This window comes from Heterocephalus glaber, unplaced genomic scaffold (assembly GCF_053883595.1).
Source record: "Heterocephalus glaber isolate CG9 unplaced genomic scaffold, H.glaber_assembly_v1.0 deba00001550, whole genome shotgun sequence".
NCBI classification, from domain to species: domain Eukaryota; kingdom Metazoa; phylum Chordata; class Mammalia; order Rodentia; family Bathyergidae; genus Heterocephalus; species Heterocephalus glaber.
In genome coordinates this window covers 17,482,039-17,506,858 of record NW_028258343.1, presented here as the reverse complement: position 1 = coordinate 17,506,858, position 24,820 = coordinate 17,482,039, and the positions used below count along the sequence as shown (strand labels likewise).

General features: G+C 38.4%; 1 protein-coding gene across 8 annotated transcripts; it reads left to right on the top strand.

Annotated features, from left to right (window-relative positions):
- Positions 1-37: 37 nt before the first annotated feature.
- On the top strand, positions 38-24,758 carry Rnf146 (ring finger protein 146). 8 transcript variants are annotated; one of them, XM_021259219.2, is made up of 5 exons: positions 38-139; positions 746-943; positions 6,708-6,816; positions 15,180-15,400; positions 22,840-24,758. In XM_021259219.2, the coding sequence occupies exons 4-5, from the start codon at positions 15,375-15,377 to the stop codon at positions 23,897-23,899; spliced, it is 1,086 nt and encodes a 361-aa protein (XP_021114878.1). In that variant the 5' UTR covers positions 38-139; positions 746-943; positions 6,708-6,816; positions 15,180-15,374; the 3' UTR covers positions 23,900-24,758. The 8 variants fall into 8 exon arrangements, with proteins under 8 accessions (XP_021114878.1, XP_087046273.1, XP_021114877.1 ...); XM_087190147.1 differs by lacking the exon at positions 15,180-15,400; XM_021259218.2 differs by lacking the exon at positions 746-943 and having other exon boundaries at positions 39-139.
- Positions 24,759-24,820: the final 62 nt, after the last annotated feature.

Here is a 24,820-nt window from a genome sequence, read left to right as displayed (position 1 = left end):
GCCTGCGCGCACAGGCCAGGCGGGGCTGTGGCCCCGCTCCCGATCGCCGCGGTCACGTGACGGGCGCGCGCGTCCCCGTCGGCTGCGGACTGCGAGGCCGAGGAGAAAAGGCTGCGCGGCGGCTGCGGCCGTGGCTGAGGTGGGCGTCGGGGCGCAGTCCTCACAGGGGGCCGCGCGAAGCCAGGCGCCCCCGGGTTCGCGGGGCGGGGCCCTTGTCCGCGGGGCCTGTGCGGCGGGCGCGGGGCGGGGCGGGGCGGGGGCGGTGGTTGCGGGCGGGCGCGGCCGGGGCTCGGCGCTTGTCCGGGAGCCGCTGTCAGGCCTCCCGGCCGCGCCGGTGGCGTCCGCGCCCCAGGACCCGCCCCGGAGCTCGACGCGGCGGGCCAGCCGCCCGGACAGCCCCGCGCTTCCCCCGGAGCCGCGCCCCGCCTGCCGCCCCCGGCCCGGCCCGGCCCGGCCTGCGAAGCGCGGCGCCGAGCTGTCACGGAAGCGGGGTCCCCGAGCCGCCCGAACCCGCGGGGCCCGGCCGCCGTCCCGTCGGAGGAGCCCGGGCCTCCATTGTTGTCGCTGGTGCTTTTCCGCGGGTGTCTGCAGGGAGGGAGACCGTGACATTGTGGCTGGAGTGCGGCCGGGGACTGCCCTCTTCGCGGAGAAACCTCCACGACTGTGAAGCGGACAGCGATTCCCGGCACTTAGATATTTTTTTCTTGTTGATCATTTTGATCTGTTTTTTTATTTTTCCCCCTAGGTACCATTTTCGGGAGCACTGATTTCTCAAGTTTGAACATTTGAAGTTGTATTTTTTTTAAATACTGAAATACTGTAGGACCGAGAGGAAAAACCAAGAGATGATAGAAAAGGCTTTGTTCTTTGAGCGATTTGATTGACATTTCAAGTGCCAGCCTCCCCCACCCCTTGTGTTGGACTTTTCAAGTGGGATGTGAAGGTATTATACGGGCATTGAAAGCAGTGTACACAGAATTTGGAAGACTTAGAACATTTTAATGAATTAATCTGTCAGTTTCTCAAAAAGATACGACACATTTAGGGCACACTAAGACAATGACCCACACAATCTGGTTTGTGATGGCTTTGCTGTTTTTTGGTTTTGTTTTGACTAGCAGATATTGTTTGAGCAGTATCCGGAGTGTCTGGGTGCTCTAAAAACACGTGAAAATAGGTGAAGTAAATCAGCAAAAATGAATAGTGAATTTCGCTCGGAAACAGATTATGGTGCTCATCACGAGGGCAATTTTTTTTTCATGATACAAAAGAAATAGATTATGGATGAGTTTGTTTTGGCCTTGGATATCTTTAAGTGGAGCACTTGGATTTAGACTTTCGATGTCAGATGGCCCAGTGTAAGTTGTGCACAGAATGAAAATACACAACTGTTATTGGCTGGTCTTTTAAGAACATGGTAGAATTATAATCAGGAAAACTTTTTCCAAATGTCATTAGATAAAAGGAACTGAAAAGGAAATAACATTTTTTCTTTTAGGAGATGTGCAGCAACTGGTAAAATGTTTCAGTTTCCACCAACTTGAATTGTCAAAAGAAATAAGCAGACTTTTTAAAGCATTTAGGGTGATTTGTTGACTTAGACAAAGAAACATCGAATTAAAATTTTCTTGTCATGTTGATCTGTTTAAAGAATATTTTCTTTGAAACCTATATACTATACTAGCGTGAAATGCCCAACACTGTTGCTTCAGGATTTGAGTACCTCCCCTCTCCAGTGTTAATGATGGATGTTTCTGTTCCCTTGCCTGGTTACATCTAGACTAAAGAATTTGGATTTGTGAAACATACTAGATTAGGAACATTCTTTGTGAGTGTAGAAACTCACACTGGGCTACAGCTACCTATTGCTCGTTTGTAGATTCTGTGTAGTGTTCATGACCTATTATCTTTTGGGTTTATTAAAACAAAACTTATTAAACGCCTGACAGAGCTTTTAGAATTACAGAAGTGTAGAAGAGGGTGAAGTAACAAAGACAGGTTTTATGACTTGACCAAGGTTACCAATTTTATTAGCCAGAGGTTTTCTTATTTACAGAATTGTTGGCCATGAAACTTCCTTGTATGATATTATTAAAAGATAGTATCTGCGGCCGGGGATTTAGCTCAGTGGTTCTGCTGCTTGCCTTGCAAGCGCAAGGACACAAGTTCGATCCCTGGTACCAAAAAAAAAAAAAAAAAGATAGTATCTGTTCACATTTAGATCTCATATTTTAGTGAAATGAAATGCAAAGCCCACTTTGAGGGCGGTGCTCAAGGTTTAATGTTTAAGTATGAAATTGTGAAAGTAGTATGCATATTGCCAGAAGGTAATGTTTTTTAAAGGAAGTGATAAGGAATTCTTTATAAATAAATATTTGACTCCATTTAGCTAAAATGAGTTTTAAGTTGTTTCCAAGTATGACTTGTACTTTTTTATGGCAAGCTGATTTTTTATTTTGTTTTTTTTAAGTTTTTGAGAAAGCTCCTCACTAAATTGCCCAGGCTGGCATTTAATTTGCAATCTTCCTGAGTAGCTGGGATAACAGGAATGCACCAGTGCCCCCAGTTTGCAAGCTGATTTTTAACAGTGGTGATGAAGGCTAAAAATGGATACATTATGGGATGTGGCTATATTTGGCAAATTTAAAGATGTGTCTGCTGAATCACATCTGATGTCTGCTCCTCTTTCTGGCGTAATTTTTTAATGTTTTTAGTTGTGTGCCAAAAGTTGGAAGATTTGACATGTTTTTCCTTTAAGAGCTTTTATTGTTTTGTGTATATTGACTAAATAAAAGGTAAACTTTTATTATAGGTTATAGTAATTGGAAAAGTACAGGAAGTCTTCAAATATGTATAATTTGATATTTTTGTTTTTGTTGATGTATGTTCATCTTTGTGATTAGTTCTTTTAAAATGATACATGAAGCTATTATCTGGAAGAAAAACTTTTTTGGAGCTTGGACTGACTTGAAAAGTGGAATTGTAATTAATCCTAGATATTTTCATAGAAAACAGTACAATATATAGGAATATAAATTTCTTCAGTGTGACATGTTATAAATAGCTTATTTTTTATTTTCAGTTATACTTATTTAGTTGGTTAAGATTTAAATTCATGAATAATCCCTAAGCCCCTTTATATAGTTAGAAATTTAATCTTCTCTACAATTACTGAGAAGAGAGTAGTGTAATTTCAAGTCTTAGGTAACTTAGTAGAAAATTGTATTCAGTTTGGTGTATAATTTATACATCAATCACTGCGTGAGGAATTATGTATACCTGAATTATTTATGCTGGCAAAATTATTTCCAGCCTTTTAAAAAATTAGATTGTTCTGTCTTTCTCCTGAGGTTAAAACAAAAACATCACTCTACCGTGGACTTTTTAAAAGTTTCTGGCTTCAGATAATGTGAGCTTTCTGAGGGCTTCTTCACATGACTGTTGTCAGTATTACAAGTAGGTTCTGGTTTGTTCCCAGTTGTCATTGTAATGTATAGAGGTTATAGTTGATGGGTCAGCTTGACAGAATTGGGCCCAACAAAACCTCTCATCTCTGAACAGAACAGATTATGCAATTACTCTGGTGTTTGTGTTCAGAAAGGTATAGGTACATTACCATGGAGTTCATTTTTTCTCTCCAATGAGTCTTATAATTTGCCAGTTTTATATTTAAAACATTTTAATATGCAAAACATTCTAGATCTGTACTACAGCTGGGGGTATGGTTCATTGGTCAGATGCTTGCCTGTTAGGGTCCTGGGTTCAATCCTGAGTATCTCAAACAAAAAATTTTGGATCTAGAAAGGATTTTCAAGATACAGTATACTTGAGCTTGAATACCAGCTCACAATATTGATAGGTTTGTGATTTGGGGTAAATTACTAACCTTTTGAGCTGGGAGTTTCTCCTTTATAAATGAATGTAGTCCCATTTCACAGATTGTTTTGAGGATGCAGTGATGTGGTGGGTCTACCATAGCTTTATTCACTTGAAGATGGATATGTGTCACCCAGAGATTCTGTGGGATTCGAGTGGGGCTTCAGATTACCATGTGTGAGGCACCCCCAGGTCAGACCTATACTGCTGCTTGGGGACTGAACTTTGTATGGTGAAGATCTAGATTGCTGCAAACATTTAGGTCATTTTGTTCTCCAAACTTTCATTATCCATTTGGTCTGTGCTTTGAAAATTATCCATGGGATATGTAAATTCAAAAATTCACCACAGCAATGCAAGATTTAAAAAAAATTGTATGTACTGTGAACTCTTAGGGATATATTGGTGGAATAGTATTACTAAATTGCAGTCTAGAAGAGCCAGGTTATGTGATTTACATTTGTGTTTTTGCAAGAATAATGCATAATTTGAAGTGAAGTGATTTTTTTTTTTTTTTTTTTGGTACCGGGGATCAAACTCGGGTCCTTGCGCTTGCAAGGCAGGCGGCGGAACCACTGAGCTAAATCCCCGGCCCGAAGTGAAGTAATTTTAAGAGTGCAATAACAGGGTAGTAATTTTATTGTTAAAGATTTTCAAGGGAAGAAATGAAATCATCAAGATACTGAAAATTGGTGGAAGGCATTTATTTCTAAGTGTGTTCTTATAGTTACTTGAGGAAAAAAAGTAAGGACTGTCGAGTTGAACAAATATATCTTGATTATGTTTTGTGGAGAAGGGCATTTGTTAATGTAAAGAAAGGTCAGAATGGAATATGGATTGTATCTCTGATATATTTTGTTTACTACTAATCCTGGATGTTGGTGAAGGTGTTCTATTAAAGAAGGATCAAATTGAGGGAAAATGTCTTTGTTCATAGAAGATGCTTGGCTGATTTTTATTGCAGAATAGACCCCTGTTCTTTTTTTTAATCTATAAAAGACATTTTCAAATAATGTATTATTTTGTTGAAAAATTGCTTGAATCCACTCAAGTCTTAAAGTTAAAGAAGAGAATGAGAGAACTGCATCCCCTTGGATTAACTAGAATGTTTTAAAACACTTTTGTTCTGATATATATGTGACAGAGCTTTTACTTTAATATTTGTGGCTTTAGCTTCATTTAAATTCTGAAACAGTTCTAAAGAATAATCATAACTTTTTTTAAGTGGCCAAATATGGGATATTTAGAAGATTCCTATAAATTATTTTGAAACTGCTTTGCCTCAAGTTTGCCTCAGTTTATCTTCCATTAAGCCCCAGTGTTTGTTTCAGAAATAAAATGTATATGGACAAGACTATTTCCTATTATATTTCATTTATTTTGCACTTTATTTATATATTGGTTTCTCATATAAGAGAAACCATGCACTATTTAAGTTTATGTGTGTCTGATTTTCTTCACTTAGTATCAAGGAGATGATACATTATAAACATTTTAATTCTGTTAAGTCCAATTTTTCTGTTGGTTTCTTTGATTGCACATATCTAAATTTTTTGGGCTTTTTTTGTTTGTTTTGGGTTTTTTTGAGACAGGGTCTCGTTATGTAGCCCAGGCTGGCCTTGAACTAGCGGCAGTCTTCCTGCCTCAGTCTCCCAAGATCTGGGACTACAGGTATGTGCCACCACGCCTGGCATGTCTAAATCTTCTGCCAGTTCCAAAGTCATGAAGATTTTCCCCTATATTTTTTTCTAAAAGTTTTATGATATTTGGATCACTGATCCGCTTTAGTTTTGTTGATGGTGTAAATGGAGGTCTGGTTTCGTTCTTCTAAAAGTGGAAATCTAGTTGTCCCATCATTTATTGAAGGGAGTACTGAATGGACTTGACTCTGAAAAATCAGTTGGTGCTAGATAGATGATTTTATTTCTGGATTCTCAGTTCTATTCCATTTCTTCATGTGTTTGTCATTAGGCCAGTAACATACTGTGTTGCTTGTGGTAGCTGTGTAGTAAAGTTTTGACATTTGAAAGTGAAAGCTGTTTACCTTTTTTTCTTCTTTTTCAAGGTTATTTTGACTCTTTGGGGTCTCTTTCGATTGGTATGAATTTGAGGATTGATGTGTCAATTTCTGCAAAAAAGGCTGTTGAGATTTCGATAGGAATTATTTGAATCTGTAGATCACTTTGGGTAGTATTGTTTGTGTAAACATACTAAGTCTTCCAATCTATGAACAATGGCTGTTTTTTCACTTACTTAGCTTTTTTTTCTTTCAGTAATATTTTATAGTTTTCAATGTGAAAGTTCTCGGTTAAGTTGATTCCTAGCTATTTTATTTTTTAGATGTTACTATCAATGGAATTGATTCTTTGGTTTTCTTTTTTGGATTATTAACTACAAGTAGCATATAGAAGCACAACCAAGCTTTTAGTTTTTTTTTGTTTTTGGTGTGTGTGTAAGAGAGAAAGAGATACCTGAGAAAAATTTGTAACCTGCAGTTTTGCTGATACTATTAGCTTTCTTGGAGTTCTTTGAGAATTTTCTTTATATAGAGAATAGAGGGATTTTTATTCTTTGTAGGAATAGAGACACTTATTTTTTTACTTCATCCTTGCCAGTTTGTATGCTTTTATTTCCCTTTCTATCTTATTGCTCTGCTAGAACTTTTAGTGTTGAATAGCAGTGATAAAAGCTAGCATCCTTATCTTTGTTTATTTATATTTGACTTTCAAGATAAAACTTGCCAATAAATTTTGTCAAAGATTATACATGATTGACTACTTACGTTGTTCCTAATTAGTCTAGAGAAGTTCAAGTTGAACTTTCTTTTGCAGCACAGAGAATGAACCAGCAGTGGAAGAAAAATGCTGCCAGCTAGCTGACTGCTATTAAACAAGATGCTTTGTCTTTGTGGGGAGCACCTGTTAGATCTGCAACACAAATGTAAGTATAGGGTGGAGTTTCCAAAGCTGCAGTGGATTTGTACAAAATACAGTAAATCCAATGTCTGTCAAATTTAGTTTTAACTATGCAAAGTATTTTGTATTGATTTGTAGATGCTTTATCAAATTAGCAATTTTATTCACATTAAATTATTATTGTAATATTTTGAAAAAAATCTCATAGGGAAAAATCTCTATAAGAAGTGAAACTCCAGACAGGAATTTGCTTATTATAGGCTAAATAAAACATGAGCATAATCTCTGAGGCCTCTAGATTCTGCCTTTTCTTTACACAATAATTAAATCACCAGGTTAGATACAGAAGTGTCACGTTTTTTTAATTAAGAGAAACCGCAGCGCCAAGAAGCAGAGCTGCCCCCAGCACCAAGGAAGTGAGCCTTCTGGGGCACCCTACCACTGCCCCCAGCACTGAGGAGCAGAGCTGCCCCCAGGGCCAAAGAGGTGAGCCTTCTGGGGCACCTTACCGCTGCCCCCAGTGCCAAGGAGGAGACTTCCAAGCCACTGTACCACACCCCCAGCACTGAGGAACACAGCTACCCCCAGCGTCTAGGAGAAGCCTTCTGGGCTGCTGTACCACTGTCCCCAAGGCCGAGGAGCAGAGCCACCCCCAGCGCTGAAGGGTGAGCCACATGGGCACCAGCAGAGCGCACACACACACACACACACACACACCCCCTTTGAAATGAGAAGACATGTAAACAAGTCTTAAAACCAGACTTCCAGATCACGTAAAGCAACTCCAAAGGGCAACAAGATGGAACAATCTGATACTCAACCACCTGGACTCCCTGAACTGGCAGCAAAAGAGGATCTGGGAAAAATGAAATCAGAAATAATTTCACAGATAATAGCAGAGTTTGTGACCATAGTGCAAGACGTGATTAATAAATCTAGAGATGACACAGACAAAAAAATAGAGGAGCTGAGGAACATGATGGAATCCCAACATAGGAAACAAATAGAATCCACAAAACAGATGCAAACAGATTTCTAGGAGATTAAAAACTCCATTCAAAGTTTATGCAGCAGAATGAAGCAATGTGAGGACAGAATTTCACATATAGAAAATAGGATTGCAATTAGTGACCAGGTAAAGAAAAATTTCTTTAAAATTGTCAGGGACCACAAGAAATCAGTCCAGCAGCTGCTAGATGATGCAAAGAAGAATAACATCAGACTAATTGGAGTCAATGAAGAAACAGGAGAGAGTGCAGATGACATTAAAAAAAAATGTTCACAGAAGTAATGGCAGAAAACTTCCCAAGCACGGGAAAAGAACTTGACATACAGATAAGTGAGGCATATACGACTCCAACTAGCCTTGATCAAAAAAAAAATCTACACATAGGCATATAATTGTTAAGATTCCAGAAACCCAACAGAAGAACAAAATCCTACAAGCAGTTAGAGAAAAGAAACAAATCACTTACAAAGGAAAGCCCATCAGAATCACAGCAGACTTCTCAACACAAACACACAAGGCAAGAAGAGCATGGAATGACATATTTCAAGCCCTAAAGGAAAACAACCTCCAACCCAGGTTGATGTACCCTGCAAAACTATTTTTCAAAATTGATGGAGAAATAAGATACTTTCATGACAAAGAGCACCTGAGCAACTTCATGAATACCAAACCAGCACTCCAAAAATTTTTAGACAGTATCCTAGGCAAAGACAATGAGGATCACAACCCCAGGAAGCCCTGCAGAATGAACTCATCAGGCACGATAAGAAATTAAAAGCAAAGGGGGAGAATTCAACAAAAAGAAAAAGTCATATGACAAGGATAAGTCAGTACATATCAGTTATAACCATCAATGTTAATGGTCTCAATTCACCGATCAAAAGAAATAGACTGGCAAAATGGGTCAAGAAGCAAGATCCAACAGTATGCTGCACACAAGAAACAATTCAAAAAGAAACTCATAGACTGAAAGTTAAAGGGTGGAAAACAATACTCCATGTGACAGGAAAGTGAAAAAAAGCAGGAGTAGCTATCCTCTTTTCAGATCAAGTGGATTTCAAACCAGCCAACACTGATTAAGAGAGACAAAGAAGGAACCTACATCCTTGTAAAGGGAACAATCCAAGAGGAAGAGATGACATCATTAATATATATGCACCAAACACTAGTACTCTCAACTAAATAAAACAAATACTAATGGACATGAAAAATCATATAAGCACTAATAAAATAGTAATAGGGGACCTCAGTGCCCCACTGTTACAAACAGATCAACTAGACAAAAAAGTAATGAAATACTAGAACTCAGTCAAACTCTTGAACAAATGAATTTAACATGTTTGTTTTTTTCTTTCTTTTTTTTGGTACCAGGGATCAAACTCAGGTCCCTGCGCTTGTGAGGCAGGCAGCGGAACTACTGAGCTAAATCCCGGGCTAACAGATGTTTATAGAGTGTTCCACCCCACAAAATCAGAATACACATTCTTTTCAGCTACACATGGGTCATTCTCCAAAGTAGACCACATACTTGTTCATAAAATATGTTTAAGGAACTGCAACAGAATTGAAGTTATCTGTTTTATATTATCAGACCATAGTGCAATGGAATTGAAGATCAATACTAAAGAAACCACAAGAATTTCATAAACACATGGAAATTGAACAACACACTTCTGAATAAGCAATGGATCACAGAGGAAATGAAAGAAGAAATCAGACAGTTCCTACAATTAAATGACAATTCCAGCACAACATATCAGAATCTATGGGTCACAATGAAAGCAGTCTTACGAGGGAAATTCATAGTAGTGAGTACTTATATTAGGAAAGCAGAGTGAGCCCAATTAAATAACCTGCTGCTGAACCTCAAGCTTCTAGAAAAAGAAGAGCAGGACAAACCCAAAGCTCATACAAGGGAGGAAATTATAAAGATCAGAGGAGAAATGGATGCAATGGAGACTAAGAGAACAATACAAAAAATCAATGAAGCTAAGAATTGGTTCTTCGAAAGAACAAAATCAACAAACCCTTAGCCAACCTTATCATAAAAAGGAAAGAAAAGGCCCAAATCCATGCAATTAGAAATGAAAAGGATGAAATTACAACAGACTCAGCAGAAATCCAGAGGATCATCAGTACCTACTTTGAGAACTTATATGCCAATAAGATGGAAAATACAGAAGAAATGGACAGATTCCTAGATACACGTGAATTATTAAAGTTGAATGAATACCACCTAAAAATTCTAAATGACCCAATATCAACCACTGAAATTGAAAATGTAATTAAAAACTTACCAACTAAGAAAAGCCTGGGTCCTGATGGTTTCATTGCTGAATTCTATAAGACATTTAGAGAGGAACTACTGTCACTATTGTTTAAACTCTTCAATGAAATTGAAAGGGAAGCAATACTCCCGAATTCATTCCTGGAAGCAAGCATCATCTTGATCCCCAAACCAGAGAAAGACCCAACCGAAAAAAAGAACTATAGGCCAATCTCACTAATGAACATAGATGCAGAAATCCTTAATAAGATACTGGCAAATAGAATGCAGAAGATCATCAAGAAGATCATACACCCTGACCAAGTGGGATTCATCCCAGGGATGCAGAGATGGTTTAACATATGCAAATCAATAAATGAAATACACTGTATCAATAGAGCGAAGGACAAAAACCATATGATCATCTCAATAGATGCAGAAAAAGCACTGGAAAATACAACATATATTTATGATAAAAACCCTACAAAAAATTGGAATAGATGGTCTCTACCTCAATCTGATAAAAGCCATCAACAGCCAGTATTCTGAATGGTCAAAAAATGAAATTCTTCACATTAAAATCAGGAACAAGACAAGGATGTCCACTATCACCACTCCTGTTCAGTATAGTTTTGGAAACAGCCACAGCAATTAGGCAAGAGAAAGAAAAGGAATAAAGATAGGACATGAAGAAGTCAAATTTGTCATTATTTGCAGATGACATGATACTCTAAAGACCCGAAGAACACCAGAATTCTTCTAGACTTAATAACCAAACTCAATAAAATAGCTGGATACAAGGTCAGCACACAAAAATCCATAGCTTTCCTCTACACGAACAACAGACTCACTGAGAGAAATAGAGCAAACAATTCCTTTCACAATAGCATCCAAACAACTTTACAAAAGAAATCAAAGACCTCTTCTCTGAAAACTAAGCACTCTGAAAAAAGAGATTGAAGATGATATCAGAAAATGTAAAGACATCCTTTGCTCCTGGGTAGGAAGGATCAACATAGTGAAAATGGCCGTACTTCCAAAACTACTGTATAGATTCAGTGCAATCCCATTTGAAATTCCAGCAGCATACTTTACAGACCTGGAGAAAACAATCCAAAAATTCATTTGGAACAAGAAAAGATCTAGAATAGCAAAAGCAATTCTAGGCAACAGAGACATAGCAGGCAGTATCACAACCCCCAATTTGAAACTGTACTATAAAGCTACTGTGATAAAAACAGCATGGTATTGGAAAAAACAGACCTGAGGACCAGTGGAACAGATTAGAAGATGCAGAAACAACTCCAGACACACACAGGCACCTCATCTTCAACAAAGGAGCCGAACACCCTCACTGGAGGAAAAATACCCTCTTTAATAAATGGTGCTGGAAAAATTGGGTTTCAGCTTGCCAAAGATTAAAACTAGGCCTATATCTCTCACCATGCACTAAACTAAAATTGAAATGGATTAAAGATCTAAATATCAAAACAAATGCTGAATCGGCTGGAACAGAGGTTAGGTAGAACTCAACATTGGTATAGGAAAAGATTTTATGAACAAAACCTCAGTTGCCTGTGAACTAGCACAAACAGTCAACAAGTGGAATCTCTTCTTATTAAAAAGCTTCTGTTCACATGCACAAGGACCCGATTTCGGTCCCCGGTACCCCCCCCCCCCAAAAAAAAGGTTCAGCATGGCAAGAGAAACCACCAACAGTGTGAAGTGGCAACCCACAATGTGGGAAAGAATTTTTACCTGTTGTTCCTCAGACAAAGGTCTACTATCTAGAATCTATGAAGAACTTAAAAAGATCAGACCTCCCAAATTTAAAGACCCAATCCAGCTGAAATGAACAGATTTTTCTCAGACAAAGAAGTAGAAGTAGAAAATAAACATGAAAAAATTTTCAGCATCACTGGTCATTGGAGAGATGCAAATGAAAACAACACTGAGATTCCACCTCACCCCAGAAAAAATGGCTGCTATCATGAAATCAACCAGTAACAAATATTCGTGGCTGAGGAAACAGGAACCCTGCTCCACTGCTGGTGAGAGTGTAGACTGGTGCAACCACTGTGGAAATCAGTATAGAGATACCTCGAAGTAAGACTGGAAGTTCCATCATACCCAGCTATTCCCCTGCTGAGTATTTTCCCCAAAGAATTATATCTCAATGATAAATGTGCACCCATGTTCATAGCACCACAATTTGTAATAGCTAAAACTTGGAAACAGCCCAGTTGCCCATCAACTGGAGACTGGATAAAGAAAATGTGTGTTTTTGTTTTTGTAAAATGGAGTACTACTCAGCCACAAAAGAGAAATTAGAGACATTTATAGCTAAGTTGATGCACATTGAGGCAATACTCTTAAGTGAAATAAACAGGACACACATGTAAATACCAAATAGTTTCTCTAGTGTGAGAAACTGAAAGTGTAAATAAGGATTAAAACATATAATAGGTAATGTGAAATAGGAAGAAAAGGGGCAAAGGGGAAGTTGGAGGGGTAGGGGAAAGGATAGAAGGGAATGGAATTAATGTGAGAAAATGAAAAAATGTAACAAAATCTTTGTAAATAGGAAGGGATGGAGGGGTTGAAGGAAGGGCAGGGCCATGGGGAAATAATAAGAACCAAGAGAGATTATGTAAAGGTGCAAATTTCCAATGATGAATGTCATTATCTTGTATTCCTAAAATGTACCAATAGAATTAATTTTAAAAAATAAGAGAAACTTACGAGCTGTAAAATTACTAGTTACTAGAAACTTGTTTCATTAAATTTAAGGAATTTCTTCCTACCATGACTGATTTTTAAAAATTAATCAATTTTTAAAAATTAATTTTAGGCTGGGGGTTTAGCTCAGTGGTTCCGCTGCCTACCTTACAAGAGCAAGGACCTGAGTTCAATCCCCGGTACCATAAAAGAAAAAATTAACTTGAAAAAATTACTGCTTTTTAATTCATTTTGATTCACTCTAATTCAGTTTAATTATATTTTCATATTGTTTCTTTTTGTGTAATATGCTTTTAAGTATTAGAATACTGTGTTCTTGCTCGTACTGAACTTTGTTCTGTTATTGATGAAGTATTTCCCACAGTGAACATTATAGTTCTGTCTTCTCAATTGATGAACATTATCTAGCTTGATGTCACTCATGAAAAATGCAGTGAACAGCTTATTGACTTTCAAAGACTTGGGGATTAGGGTTGAAAGTATTGAATAAGAGTAAGCTTTGTAGATATCGGTTCACTTTCTCTTAGTTTGACATATGACTCTAATTTTTGGTGATAAAAGTATCACCATATCATTCTTAGTTTGGATGTCACCACTTGGCTGGAAGTTCTTTTGCTCAGTTCAGATGGAAATCATGAATTGGCAGTGAACCTCCCTTGATGGGCTCTGGGCTCTGAATGCCAGTGACTCTCTTAGCCCTTATTGTTAGAGCTCCAAGCTTTGCATGCTTGTGCCTCTTAGCTCTTACTATTACAGCTTTAATCTTACAGCTTTTGGTGTTATAGCTGTTGGAGCCTTCCAGCTGCCCCTGTTAGCTCCTTGGCCTGTACTCCTTTGGTAGCTTTCTGGTGCTCTTTCTGCAGCTTCCTATCCAGGTCTCCCTGCTCTTGGCTCTGCTGCTCTGTCATTCTCTGAACTCTCCAGCAGTCCTCTGGCTGTCAGTCACTGTCAGAGCTGATAGCCCTTTGTGTTACCAAGTCTTAGTGGAACCCATCCAGTAGGTCGTAAAATTACCCAACAAGGCTTTCTTGGGGCCTGTGTGCAGAACAGAAGGCCAGAGCACAGGAGGGAGCCCACCTGTACTGACCCAAGAAGTGCAAGGGACGCTGCTTGTGTAGGGAAGGAGCAGTCCGTGGCTGACCTATTCTGGGACTTTGGAAGTAATGGCAGAGGAGGCAGTCATCTCCAGAGTGCATGCAAGATGGAGGGATTTGGGATAGGGCCATGTCTGAAGCTTGCTGTACCCGAGGCACACATCTCCTGGATGGCTTTAATAGGGTCAGGGAATAACCAAGTTTAAAAACAAGGTCAACTACACCAGAAGTAAGGTGAATGAACACTTGTTTAATACTTGTTGTATTACCAGGTGCTTATTGGATGTTTTACTTGAAATACTGAATTTAGTCCCTACATATGATAGGAATGCCTCACTTACTGAGGAAGAAATGGAGAGTAAGTCACTTGCGTAGGTCAGTGTTTCCCAAATGTTTCTGACAATTCCCCAGGAAGTTACTTAAAACACAGCTTCCTAGACCCTAACCCAGACTCCTGAGTTCAAATGTCCAGGAAAGAGCAGAATAGCTAGTTCCAACCTTTAGCAAAGTTTGGGAAATGATGACCTAGGGGAACATAATAAGAATAAATTACAGAGCAAAGATTAAACTAAATCTGTTGTATTATAAAGGCTGTGTCAGTAGTATTGAAAGCCATTGCCTAGGAATTTCGATTAGATTATGTATGCAGTAGAAAACTATTGAAGGTTGAAAGAGGACTGATAATTAGACATGACTGAACTGAGGAAGAGTCAGAGGCAGACTGAAGTGAAGGCCGTTGGAAGGTTAGTATTTTATACAGGAAAGTGTGTATAAGAGTCTGATTCTTAACCAGACTTTAAAATGCTGAGTTTTAGTATCTGGACTTTTATTGCTGGCTACTACAGATGCTATCGAAGACTGTTTGTGTTTATAAGAATTTTACTATTACTAGACATCTTCAAGAAGAGTCAACAAAATTTGAGTCCTTGGGGATTTCCCTTAATTCTGTCTATGTTCCTCAATGGACAGAGAAGACTTACAAGTATTAAATGACACATATTTATCTCATAGAAATATAATTAATTTATGGGAATAAAAATGGGATTTATGCTGGAAAGTTATGTCACATGAAAAATTAGTAAAAAAAGTCTTTGAAGTGAGTTTATATTTTATTATGTCCCTTATGAGGGTTGGACTAACTTAACTATAAATTTCTATGTTTTAATTCAGTAAACTAGAAATAAGTTCCTTTTTTTTTCCAAAATGATTTGTGGAAAACATTTATTAGTCAAGGTAATAATTGGATTAGCATTAACTCTATTAAATCTTTACTCTTCAAGAAGCAATAAGGGGCCGTCTGCCCCGGGCCAGCTGGTCTTAGGATCCTGCTAAGCCTCCCGAGGAGCACGTGCCCACCGTCTTCGACCACTACGCCGTCAGCGTCACTGTGGGGGGCAAGCAGTACCTCCTGGGACTCTGACATGGGGGACAGGAAGACTGTGGTCATCCGAGGCCTTTGTCCTAGCCAGTGATCGATGTCTCCCTCGTATGCGTCTCCATGGTCAGTCCAGCCTTGGTTCAGAATGTGAAAGAAGAGTGGGTATGGAACTTAAGGGATCTGCACCAGATGTACCCTTTCATTAATAGGAGGAACTCAGACTGATCTCCGGGATGACCCCACACTTTAGCGAGGCTGAATGGTATGAAAGAAAAACCTGTATGTGTGGAACAAGGACAGAAACTAGCTAAAGAGAGAGGAGCACGCTGCTATGTCGAACATGCAGCTTTAACCCAGAGGGGATTGAAGACTGTTTTTGATGAGGCTATATAGCCATTTTAACTCCAAAGAAACATACAGTTAAAAAAAGAATAGGATCAAGATGTATAAACTGTTGTTTGATTATGTGAAAAACAACTTCAGTGGCCAAGAAAACTGTCAGTTTCTCTCAGAAAGCATACGAAATGCTACAGTGATACCCAGACCTCTTGTAATGAAGCAGTTTCAAACCTGAAAGAAAACAAAAACCTGTCCTCAGAATTCTATAAAGTCCATTAAGAATGTTCCTTGAAGGTCTAAGAAGCAGCAAACAGAATCTGAAGCCACAATCTATTATAAATACTTTATTTCATCTAGAAGGTACAGTCTCTCAGGGTTTTCATAGTTTAAAAAGCTACAATCACATGTTGAAGCTACATTAAAAAAAAAACAACAGTGCTGTAAACGGGACTGCTTGGCTTTGACCATATACATTTCTGCACAGCCCTTACGGAATCTGCACAAAGAAATATCTTCTCCCTTTGCTCCAGTTAGTTGTTCTTGTATGTAAGTTGCTTTCTATTCCAGTATATCCAGAGTGGTGAAATAACAAACCCAGCCACATAGCCAAAGGTTGCTCCAAGTGTACAGGAGATGGGCCTTACCTGAAGACACAATGTATGAGATCAAAACCAAACAAACGTTTATTATTACCTGAGCACAAGTTAAATGTAAACTAAATATTTCTATACTAAAGCTTAAAATGCTTTCTTAAAGAATGCCAAAAGTGTAATAAGGTCATAACTGCATTTATCATTAACACTAAAAATGTACACAGTTAATGTGCATTAAACTGTAACAAGACTTCTGACAATTGTAGATTTAGTTTGATGCTCCCCACATTTTATGAGATACATGCTAAATTACAAATTAAAATTTTGGGTCAGACTTTGCCATAATCATGGACTCAATTTAGCTCTCTGAATTAGCTGGTAATTTAAAAAAAATTCCTACATTGGCTGTATACATCAAATGATGAGAACTGTGTATGCTGACCAAAACACAAGAGAACATTGATTTATGTTAAAGAGGCAAGACCTAGAATCTAAGCATGTTACATGAAATTTAAAACAGAGCAGCTGCTTCTGTAATAAAACTGTTGTCACCTTTCAGATACAGATATCACACCTATAGCAGAAGTTACAGAACCACAATTTATGTACACTCTCAGAATGTAAGTTAAACAGAATACTGCTGGCTTCCTATTCTCTCCAGTTGTATTACAGTTCACAATATTCCATTAAGCCAGAAGGAGATAATGTTGATTTAATTAACCCCGGGGCAGTATGTATTTGTCCCAAGGTGAAAGGCTCTGCTGAAAAAAAAAAAAAAATGGAAACAATTTTTTCATGTTCATCTGTGAAGCTTATGTGGTACTGGAGCCATTTCTCATCATCATCTGAGGAACAGACCTTAGGACTGTTAGAGGTGAACATTCTCAATGACTGGTCCTGTTACCTAATCTACCTTCTTTGTTTGGTCTGCTGTGGATCTGCCATGTTCCAGATCCCACACAACAGATGGTAGTGCTAGACAAAGTGTGAGCCACCTAATGCAGTTTAGAGATTCATAATCTAATCCCTAATTTCCCCTAGCCTTCCTTACATTTAACTTGCTCTTGCCTAAGTTATGATTTATTTTTGGTAGGCTTCTGTTAATTTTTATGATTTGTACTGACAGCTATGTGTATTGCACAGATTGGGTAATAGAACACCAAACACTTATACTTGAAAATGATAGCCTTAAGTGCTCATATCAGTCACAAATCTAGGATGTACTGCCTTTGTATGTGAGCTTTGTAGAGATTTTTAAAAATACAAGCATCATCTTCCCCATTGAAGAGTGGAGAGTCTACTGGATAACTAGTCAGAAGCTTTCTTTCAGAACTGGACAGTGGGTATCTTCCTTCTCTCACGAAATGGTGGTTCACACTATTATGGCCTTATGTATGGTAAAATGGAATCTCCTCTTTCTCATTTAATTGTGGTCTGTTTTTAGGTAGACTTGAAGGAATTGTATAAATCAATTAACATATTATCTGAGTTGTCCAACACATGGTATAAAAGAATTAAAACAGTAAAGTATTATACATTTCCTAAAAAAAAACCAATAAGGGAGAACATTTATTTACACATCGGTCTGATCCCTCTACATTTGACTTTCTACCTTTTCTGAGATCATTGAAAAGTAATGTAAAGATTGTGCACGGTAGATTGAAATGGTAATAAAAATAGCCTTGAAGTATGTCTTACATGGAAGTTAGTGGCTTAAGGTAGCTGTTTTTATCTTGTTGTATATTGTCTCTGTGTCTTACCGATGCCTCATCTAGAATTATAAAAAGTATTACTAAACATTTCTCCTCATTTCTGGGTAGATGATAGACTGACAGCATACTTGGGTAGCTACAGAGGATCTGAATTTAAAATTTTCTTTGGCAAATTGATAGTTGAGAGAGCTTCATATGAAATAATGTACCTTGTTTGTTTTCTGATGAAGTTTGTCCGACTTAGTTCACTGTGATGAGGGAACCAGAATAACTGCTCAAACAGAATCGTTTTACCTTTCCCAGTGTATTGTTTTTACAGTTCATTCGTTCCCTGAGATAGTCATACAGTGGACCCTTGACTTTCCAACTCAGTGCACTCATGAGGATTGGTTGTAACTCATGGTCAGTTGAAGGCTCAGGCTCCTCTGCACAGCCTTCAAAGCTTCTCAAAGGCAGATCTCAGTGTCCTTAGAGAGACATCGGCCCAGGATTTCTCAGTGAACCCCACACAGGAAAGGATGCTGTCATGTTCCTTCCAGAACTCTCTAAGGGTTAAATCTGTATCTGAGACCATCTGGAAGCACAAGCAGCCGACATTTGGCTCATAACTCAAGACTTTAGTCACAAGTTAAAACTAAAATTCCTGTCATAATCCAAGTTGTCCGTGTGTCAGGCTGGTCATAAGTCGAGTGTCCACTGTGATTGTTTTTCACATTTCAGAATTGCATGTTTAGCTTTATTCATGAATGCAAAGGTAAGTTAAAGGAAATGTTGATCATATTAAGCAGGGTTGAAAGTACTGGTTTTGGTGGAAAACTTTCTATAGATAAGGTGGAAAATTGATGTTTTGTATCAAAATTACTTAAATATAACCGGAAGTGTTTAGGATTGTGTATTTAAAAGTATAACATCCATCCAGGTGATGTGTTGGATACTTAGTTTTCATTTAGCCGGACTCGTATTTCTTAACTACTTAAATTTTAAATTTATCAAATTTTTAATAGGTCATTTGCACATAAGGTGCCTAGTTTGTCATGTAGTTTTATAAGATGTTGCTATTGCTTTTTCCAAAGTAGTAGTGAACATCAGCCCATTTTTCGATTTTGCATTATGAATAGAATTATCAACAGAGTCCTCAGTTATTACTTGTAGTTGATTGCTGTACTTTTTAAAAAAATTGGACACTGAAATTTGAAAAAGATTTTCAGGAATTTCACACAACCCATTGTCTCAGGGTGGGGAGGGTGGCATCGATGGGGTGATTGACAAGTGAGAAGCAAATGCTCTGACTTGTAACTCATGTTGTTTTAAGTTAAAAGGTTTGTGGAGGCAAGGCAAAATACTTCAAAGCTTCTGTAGTGCCTTGCACATATTAAAAATTTCTACTTCTTGATTTAGAACTTTTCATGGGTTAGGAAAAGTTGCACTTTGCTAATTTTTATAACCTAGAGTTGCTGGTAAAGGAGTTAATCAATACTGTTATTAAGCATTGCAAAAGAATTTGGAAATTGAGCATTTCTGTGATTGCTTCTTCTATAGAAATACTGTTGTTTTCTTTTTCAGACAATTGAAATCTTTAAGGACTTAGCATTTTGAACCTTTGTTTATTGAGGAGCCAGGGAAGAAGAAAAAGCAGTGAAAGTATGAGATTGGATGTGCTGTGATGAAAGCCTAAGAATGTTGTTTTCCAATTTCTGACTAGTATAAAGATTTTTTATTGACTGTCCTGTTTTTATTTTTATTTTTATTTATCTATTTTTTGGTACTGGGGATCGAACTCTGGTCCTTGCGCTTGTGAGGCAGGCGGCAGAACCACAGAGCTAAATCCCCGGCCGACTGTCCCGTTTTTAAAGGGCTTGTTCTTGCACAAAAAGTAAGATCCTTATGGTAATTAAATTATAAATATTCTGTGTTTAAAATGGCAGAATTAGTTGATAGGTTGTCATTCATGTTAAACAGCAGTTAAGTAATGGCTTCAAATCTTTGAGATTTTTACCATCATTTCTGTTTGCCATTACTCTCCTGTCATTTTTTCCCTTTTAAAAATATGTATGGTTTCTTATTTCTGTGGGATAAAAATCAAGTCCAGTTTCTTTATCAGAGCACAATAAGGCTTTTGTAATTTAATTTCTGATTACCTTTTCTGATTCCATTGCTTATGTGACTCAGTGCCTTGTGTATGAGGGGTGAGGGATACAGTACTACAGTAAAAGACACATTTCCATTAATCCCCCTCACAATATTCAAACACACCCCATAGTTCTTGCCATTTTCTGAAGCAGTTCTGGAAGTCGTCTTCCATGTGTTTTCAGTTGTGCTGTCATAGCTTTCTCAAAGTCCTGAATCGATTCAAATGTTCACCTTTCATCATCATTTTGACTAGAGAAGAGCCAAAACTGCATGGTGCCAGGTCCGGTGAATGTGGATGCGGACTCAACATAATGTTTTTAGAAGCCTGCCCTTTTGTTGGATAGAAAACAGCAGAAGCACTCTATATTTTTTATCACATCTCATAAAAAAACATGAAAGAGGACTCAGAACTGCTTCAGAAAGTGGCAAGAACGAGGAGAAAAGTGTGCTCAAAGCGATGGAGTATTTTCAGGGGGGTTAATGGCAGTGTGTCTTACTGTATTCATGCTTTGAAGTTGATTCATAGTATGTTCTCATCACATTACTTATGTCTCTGCCTGGACTCCCTCTCTACACAGCATTTCTTGCACCCCAAACTTTATCAAACCTGTTCATTCATCTCTCTTTCTCTCGTTACTTATAGTATCTTAACACACCTGGATTATTGCATATTCTGAATATCTGCTTGTATGTGTGTTTCCTTGTTTAACAGACAGTGTATGTCTTACTCATCTTTAGATGTCTCCATACTTGGCACTCTATGTGGACCTTGGTGTATATTTAATGCTTATCTGAATCCATAAGGTGGACATTCCAAACATCAGTGTTTAAGTTCGGAACATCCAGTGCGACAAACCTTGTCTTTTCTCTTGCCCCCCTTCAGATCAGCATTATGTTCATATCATTTTCTCCCTTGGTTTTATATGACTAACTTTTATGGAGTTTTAGTGATTACAAAATTTTTTGTGGGTTAATTTTTCCCACTCTTGAGTTTTGTAAATTCCTGCAGGAAAGAAAATTTAGACTAAAGGTTTACCTGAGTGATTAAGAGCATGTAATTAATAAGGAAGACTAAGAGTCAGGTTTTTTTTTTTAATTTCTTGTCTGGCATTGGTTTAACTATGTAACAACTGCCTCAGCTCAAGTTATCCTTTCTCCCCTGGCTGACTGCAGCTTTTCATTGTGTAGTTCTTTTTTTTTTTTTTTTTGGTACCAGGGATCAAACTCCGGTCCTTGGCGCTTGCAGGGCAGGCAGCGGAACCGCTAAGCTAAATCCCCGGCCCCATGTAGTTCTTTTCAGTGTGCTTCTTCAGGCCTGATCTCTAAGTACATGGACAGAATTTTTATATATTGCCAAGCTAGGTATGAGTACATGTTTTTTAAAAAGTTTTGATCAGATAGTCTAGCTTAGTATCACTTAAATATTTATTTAATAATACCATGTTGTATTCATGTTATTATTTGAAAAACATACTCCTTTTCTTAGAGAATGTTGCTAAATTCTGCATGGAAGTGTGTGGACAAGCCAGAAGTGGCCTGTCTCCTCCTTTACAAAGCACACCTGCCTTGGGGAGGGCAGACATCACAGTACTCACGGGAATAAATGCTGCATTGCAGTTCTCATTAAGAACGAGGAGTGCATGGTAGGAGTTAGTGGACAGGATAGTAGCCTTAGTCTGGAAGCCTTCTCGAGAAGGGTGAAAGGAGAGTAGTCATGTGCCCCCGAGAAAGGGAAGATGAGGATGGAGTGTTCCATACAGAGGAATCCTGTTCCTGGGGGGAGTAGCCCCTCTGGGTAGAGGCCTGATCCAGAGAAGTCTGCTATGAACCGAGGCTAGGGTGTAATAGACTCTTTAGAGATTTTGGTCTTTATCTTAAAAATCAACTTTTAAGTAAGGAGGAAGGCTTATGCAGTGGTGGCTAGGGAAGGCTAGAGATAATAGTAGGCAGGTTCAGGGGATATACTGGACAAAATTGATATGTAGGAGGTAAAACATACTGATGATTTGGATGAAAAGGAATAGGAAAAAGGCATTTTCTGGGATGGTTTTTTGGCTTCAGTAACAGTGGTATTTTCCTGGGGGCTGCTTTAGAAAGCAAGAAGGAAGCAGGTTATGAGGGGTTTTTTGGGTACCTTTCAGGTGTCCTCCATTAAAAATATAAATACAGGTCTTTGGTGAAGGGAGAGGTCTGGATTAGTGACACCAATTTGTGCTACTTTTATCAAGCTAATGATTGAAGTCATGGCTATAGATGAGGTCATCCAAAAGAGTACAGGGAGATGAGAAAATAGCTTAGAAAAGTAAAAAAAGACAAGAAAAACCCATTTGTGTTTCAGAGAAGAAAAGGTCATGTGTGACAGAAATGACTGGTTGATCCAGTGTTGCAATGACATACAGCAAGACTCAGGAACTTCTTGGGTTTTGGCTTTAGTCTTAATTTTGTATGGTCTACGTGCCAAGTATCAAACGTATATTAATTTATGGCAAAATTGCTAGCAGTGTCCTGTAAGGCTACAAAATTGTTGCTGGCCATAACTGTAACCTGAGTGACTGTTTTGTTTGTCTTTCCAATTGATTGTAAAGTCGTCTAGAATGGATCGAACATTTTTAAATGCTTCACTTATGTTTAGTTCTCTGATAAATTGTGTCTGAGCAGAAATAGTATATATAGCTTATTTTGTTTAATATTTTTGTGGTTCATTGCTTCCTACAAACAAAAAGTGAAGACACACAAGAATCAAAAAGATTTTCTATATAAATTGATTATGTCTTTTTTTCTCATTTAGGATGGCTGGCTGTGGTGAAATCGATCACTCAATAAACATGCTTCCTACGAATAGGAAAGCAAACGAGTCCTGTTCTAATGCTGCACCTTCTCTGACTGTTCCTGAATGTGCCATTTGTCTGCAAACATGTGTTCACCCAGTCAGTCTGCCCTGTAAGCATGTTTTCTGCTATCTGTGTGTAAAGGGAGCTTCATGGCTTGGAAAGCGATGTGCCCTTTGTCGTCAAGAAATTCCTGAGGATTTCCTTGACAAGCCAACCTTGTTGTCGCCAGAAGAACTCAAGGCAGCAAGCAGAGGGAATGGCGAATACGCATGGTATTACGAAGGAAGAAATGGGTGGTGGCAGTATGATGAGCGCACTAGTAGAGAGCTGGAAGATGCTTTTTCCAAAGGTAAAAAGAACACTGAAATGTTAATTGCTGGGTTTCTGTATGTTGCTGATCTTGAAAATATGGTTCAATATAGGAGAAACGAACATGGACGTCGCAGGAAGATTAAGCGAGATATAATAGATATACCAAAGAAGGGAGTAGCTGGACTTAGGCTGGACTGTGATGCAAATTCTGTAAACCTAGCAAGAGAGAGCTCTGCCGACGGCGCGGACAGCATGTCAGCACAGAGCGGAGCATCTGTCCAGCCTCCAGTGTCCTCTGCTGTGAGGCCCCTGACGTCAGTGGATGGGCAGTTGACCAGCCCTGCCACACCATCCCCTGATGCAGGCACTTCTCTGGAAGACTCTTTCACTCATTTGCAACTGAGTGGAGACAGCATAAATGAGAGGAGTCATAGGGGAGAAGGAGAAGAAGACCATGAATCTCCATCTTCAGGCAGGGCGCCAGACACCTCCATTGAAGAAACCGAGTCAGATGCCAGTAGTGATAGTGAGGATGTATCTGCAGTTACTGCACAGCATTCCTTGACCCAACAGAGACTACTGGTGCCCAATGCAAACCAGACAGTAGCTGATCGATCAGGAACTGACCGGTCAGTAGCAGGGGGTGGAACAGTGAGCGTCAGATCCAGAAGACCTGATGGACAGTGCACAGTAACAGAAGTTTAAATAGATTCTTCAGCTCCGTGCCCATGGTTGGATGGTTATCTGTAAATTTCTGCCCACATAACATTATACTTATGCCTAGTAGTGCATTTTGGGAGATGGGTGGGAATGGGTCTGGGAAGGATAAAGCTGAAAAATTAAATGTCTAACATGTCTCTATTGAGAAATAATTATTTAATGTAAGGAACTTGGCTAATAGTTGAGACCTGTTTAGTAATAACCCAGGTTTCTTGACATCTGCTTTCTTTATAGTTTTTAAAAAAAAATTTCTTTAGTTTTTTTGGCCAGTGTGTGTATATTATCTGTGCATTAATGGTCCTCACCTGACTGGCATTGTTATTTTTCTGCATGGATTGGCATAAAAGTATTATTAAAATTTGGCACCTGTGATGTTGGTATCATTATGAGCAGGAAGCTTAACGTAATGTGGAGATAGATGTGAATTTGGTTTAAAAATAGAAGAGTAACACCAATTTTATAGTAAAGTTATTGAAATGGAAATGTAAAGAAAACAGCTAATAACTTTTGATTTGAGAATCTTTGTAACACACTTCATGGCATTCCTTCCCATAAGCTTTGCTGTCTAGCCCTTGTAGTCTGAGGTTTCTCGTCTGCATTTTTCTTTTGGATTAAAAAATTTATAATTTAATAAATAATAGTTTGTCAAAAATAAATGTCTCTGGTTTGAGTCTGAAAGAGGGGTGGATGTATTCTGATACTTGTGATCAAAGGTTATTTAAAAGGTCAAGGTTTGAATTGACTAGTCAGCTTAGTCACCTGCTCAGTTCAGTTTCTTCATAGAGAATTCTTAAACAGTATGTGCAAACAGCGTGTGTGGAATAAATATTGAAATGCACCTGAACAGCCTATGAGTCTTCTATTTCTCAAATAGTTGATACTGGCAATTTTTCTTTGCAGTGTTCA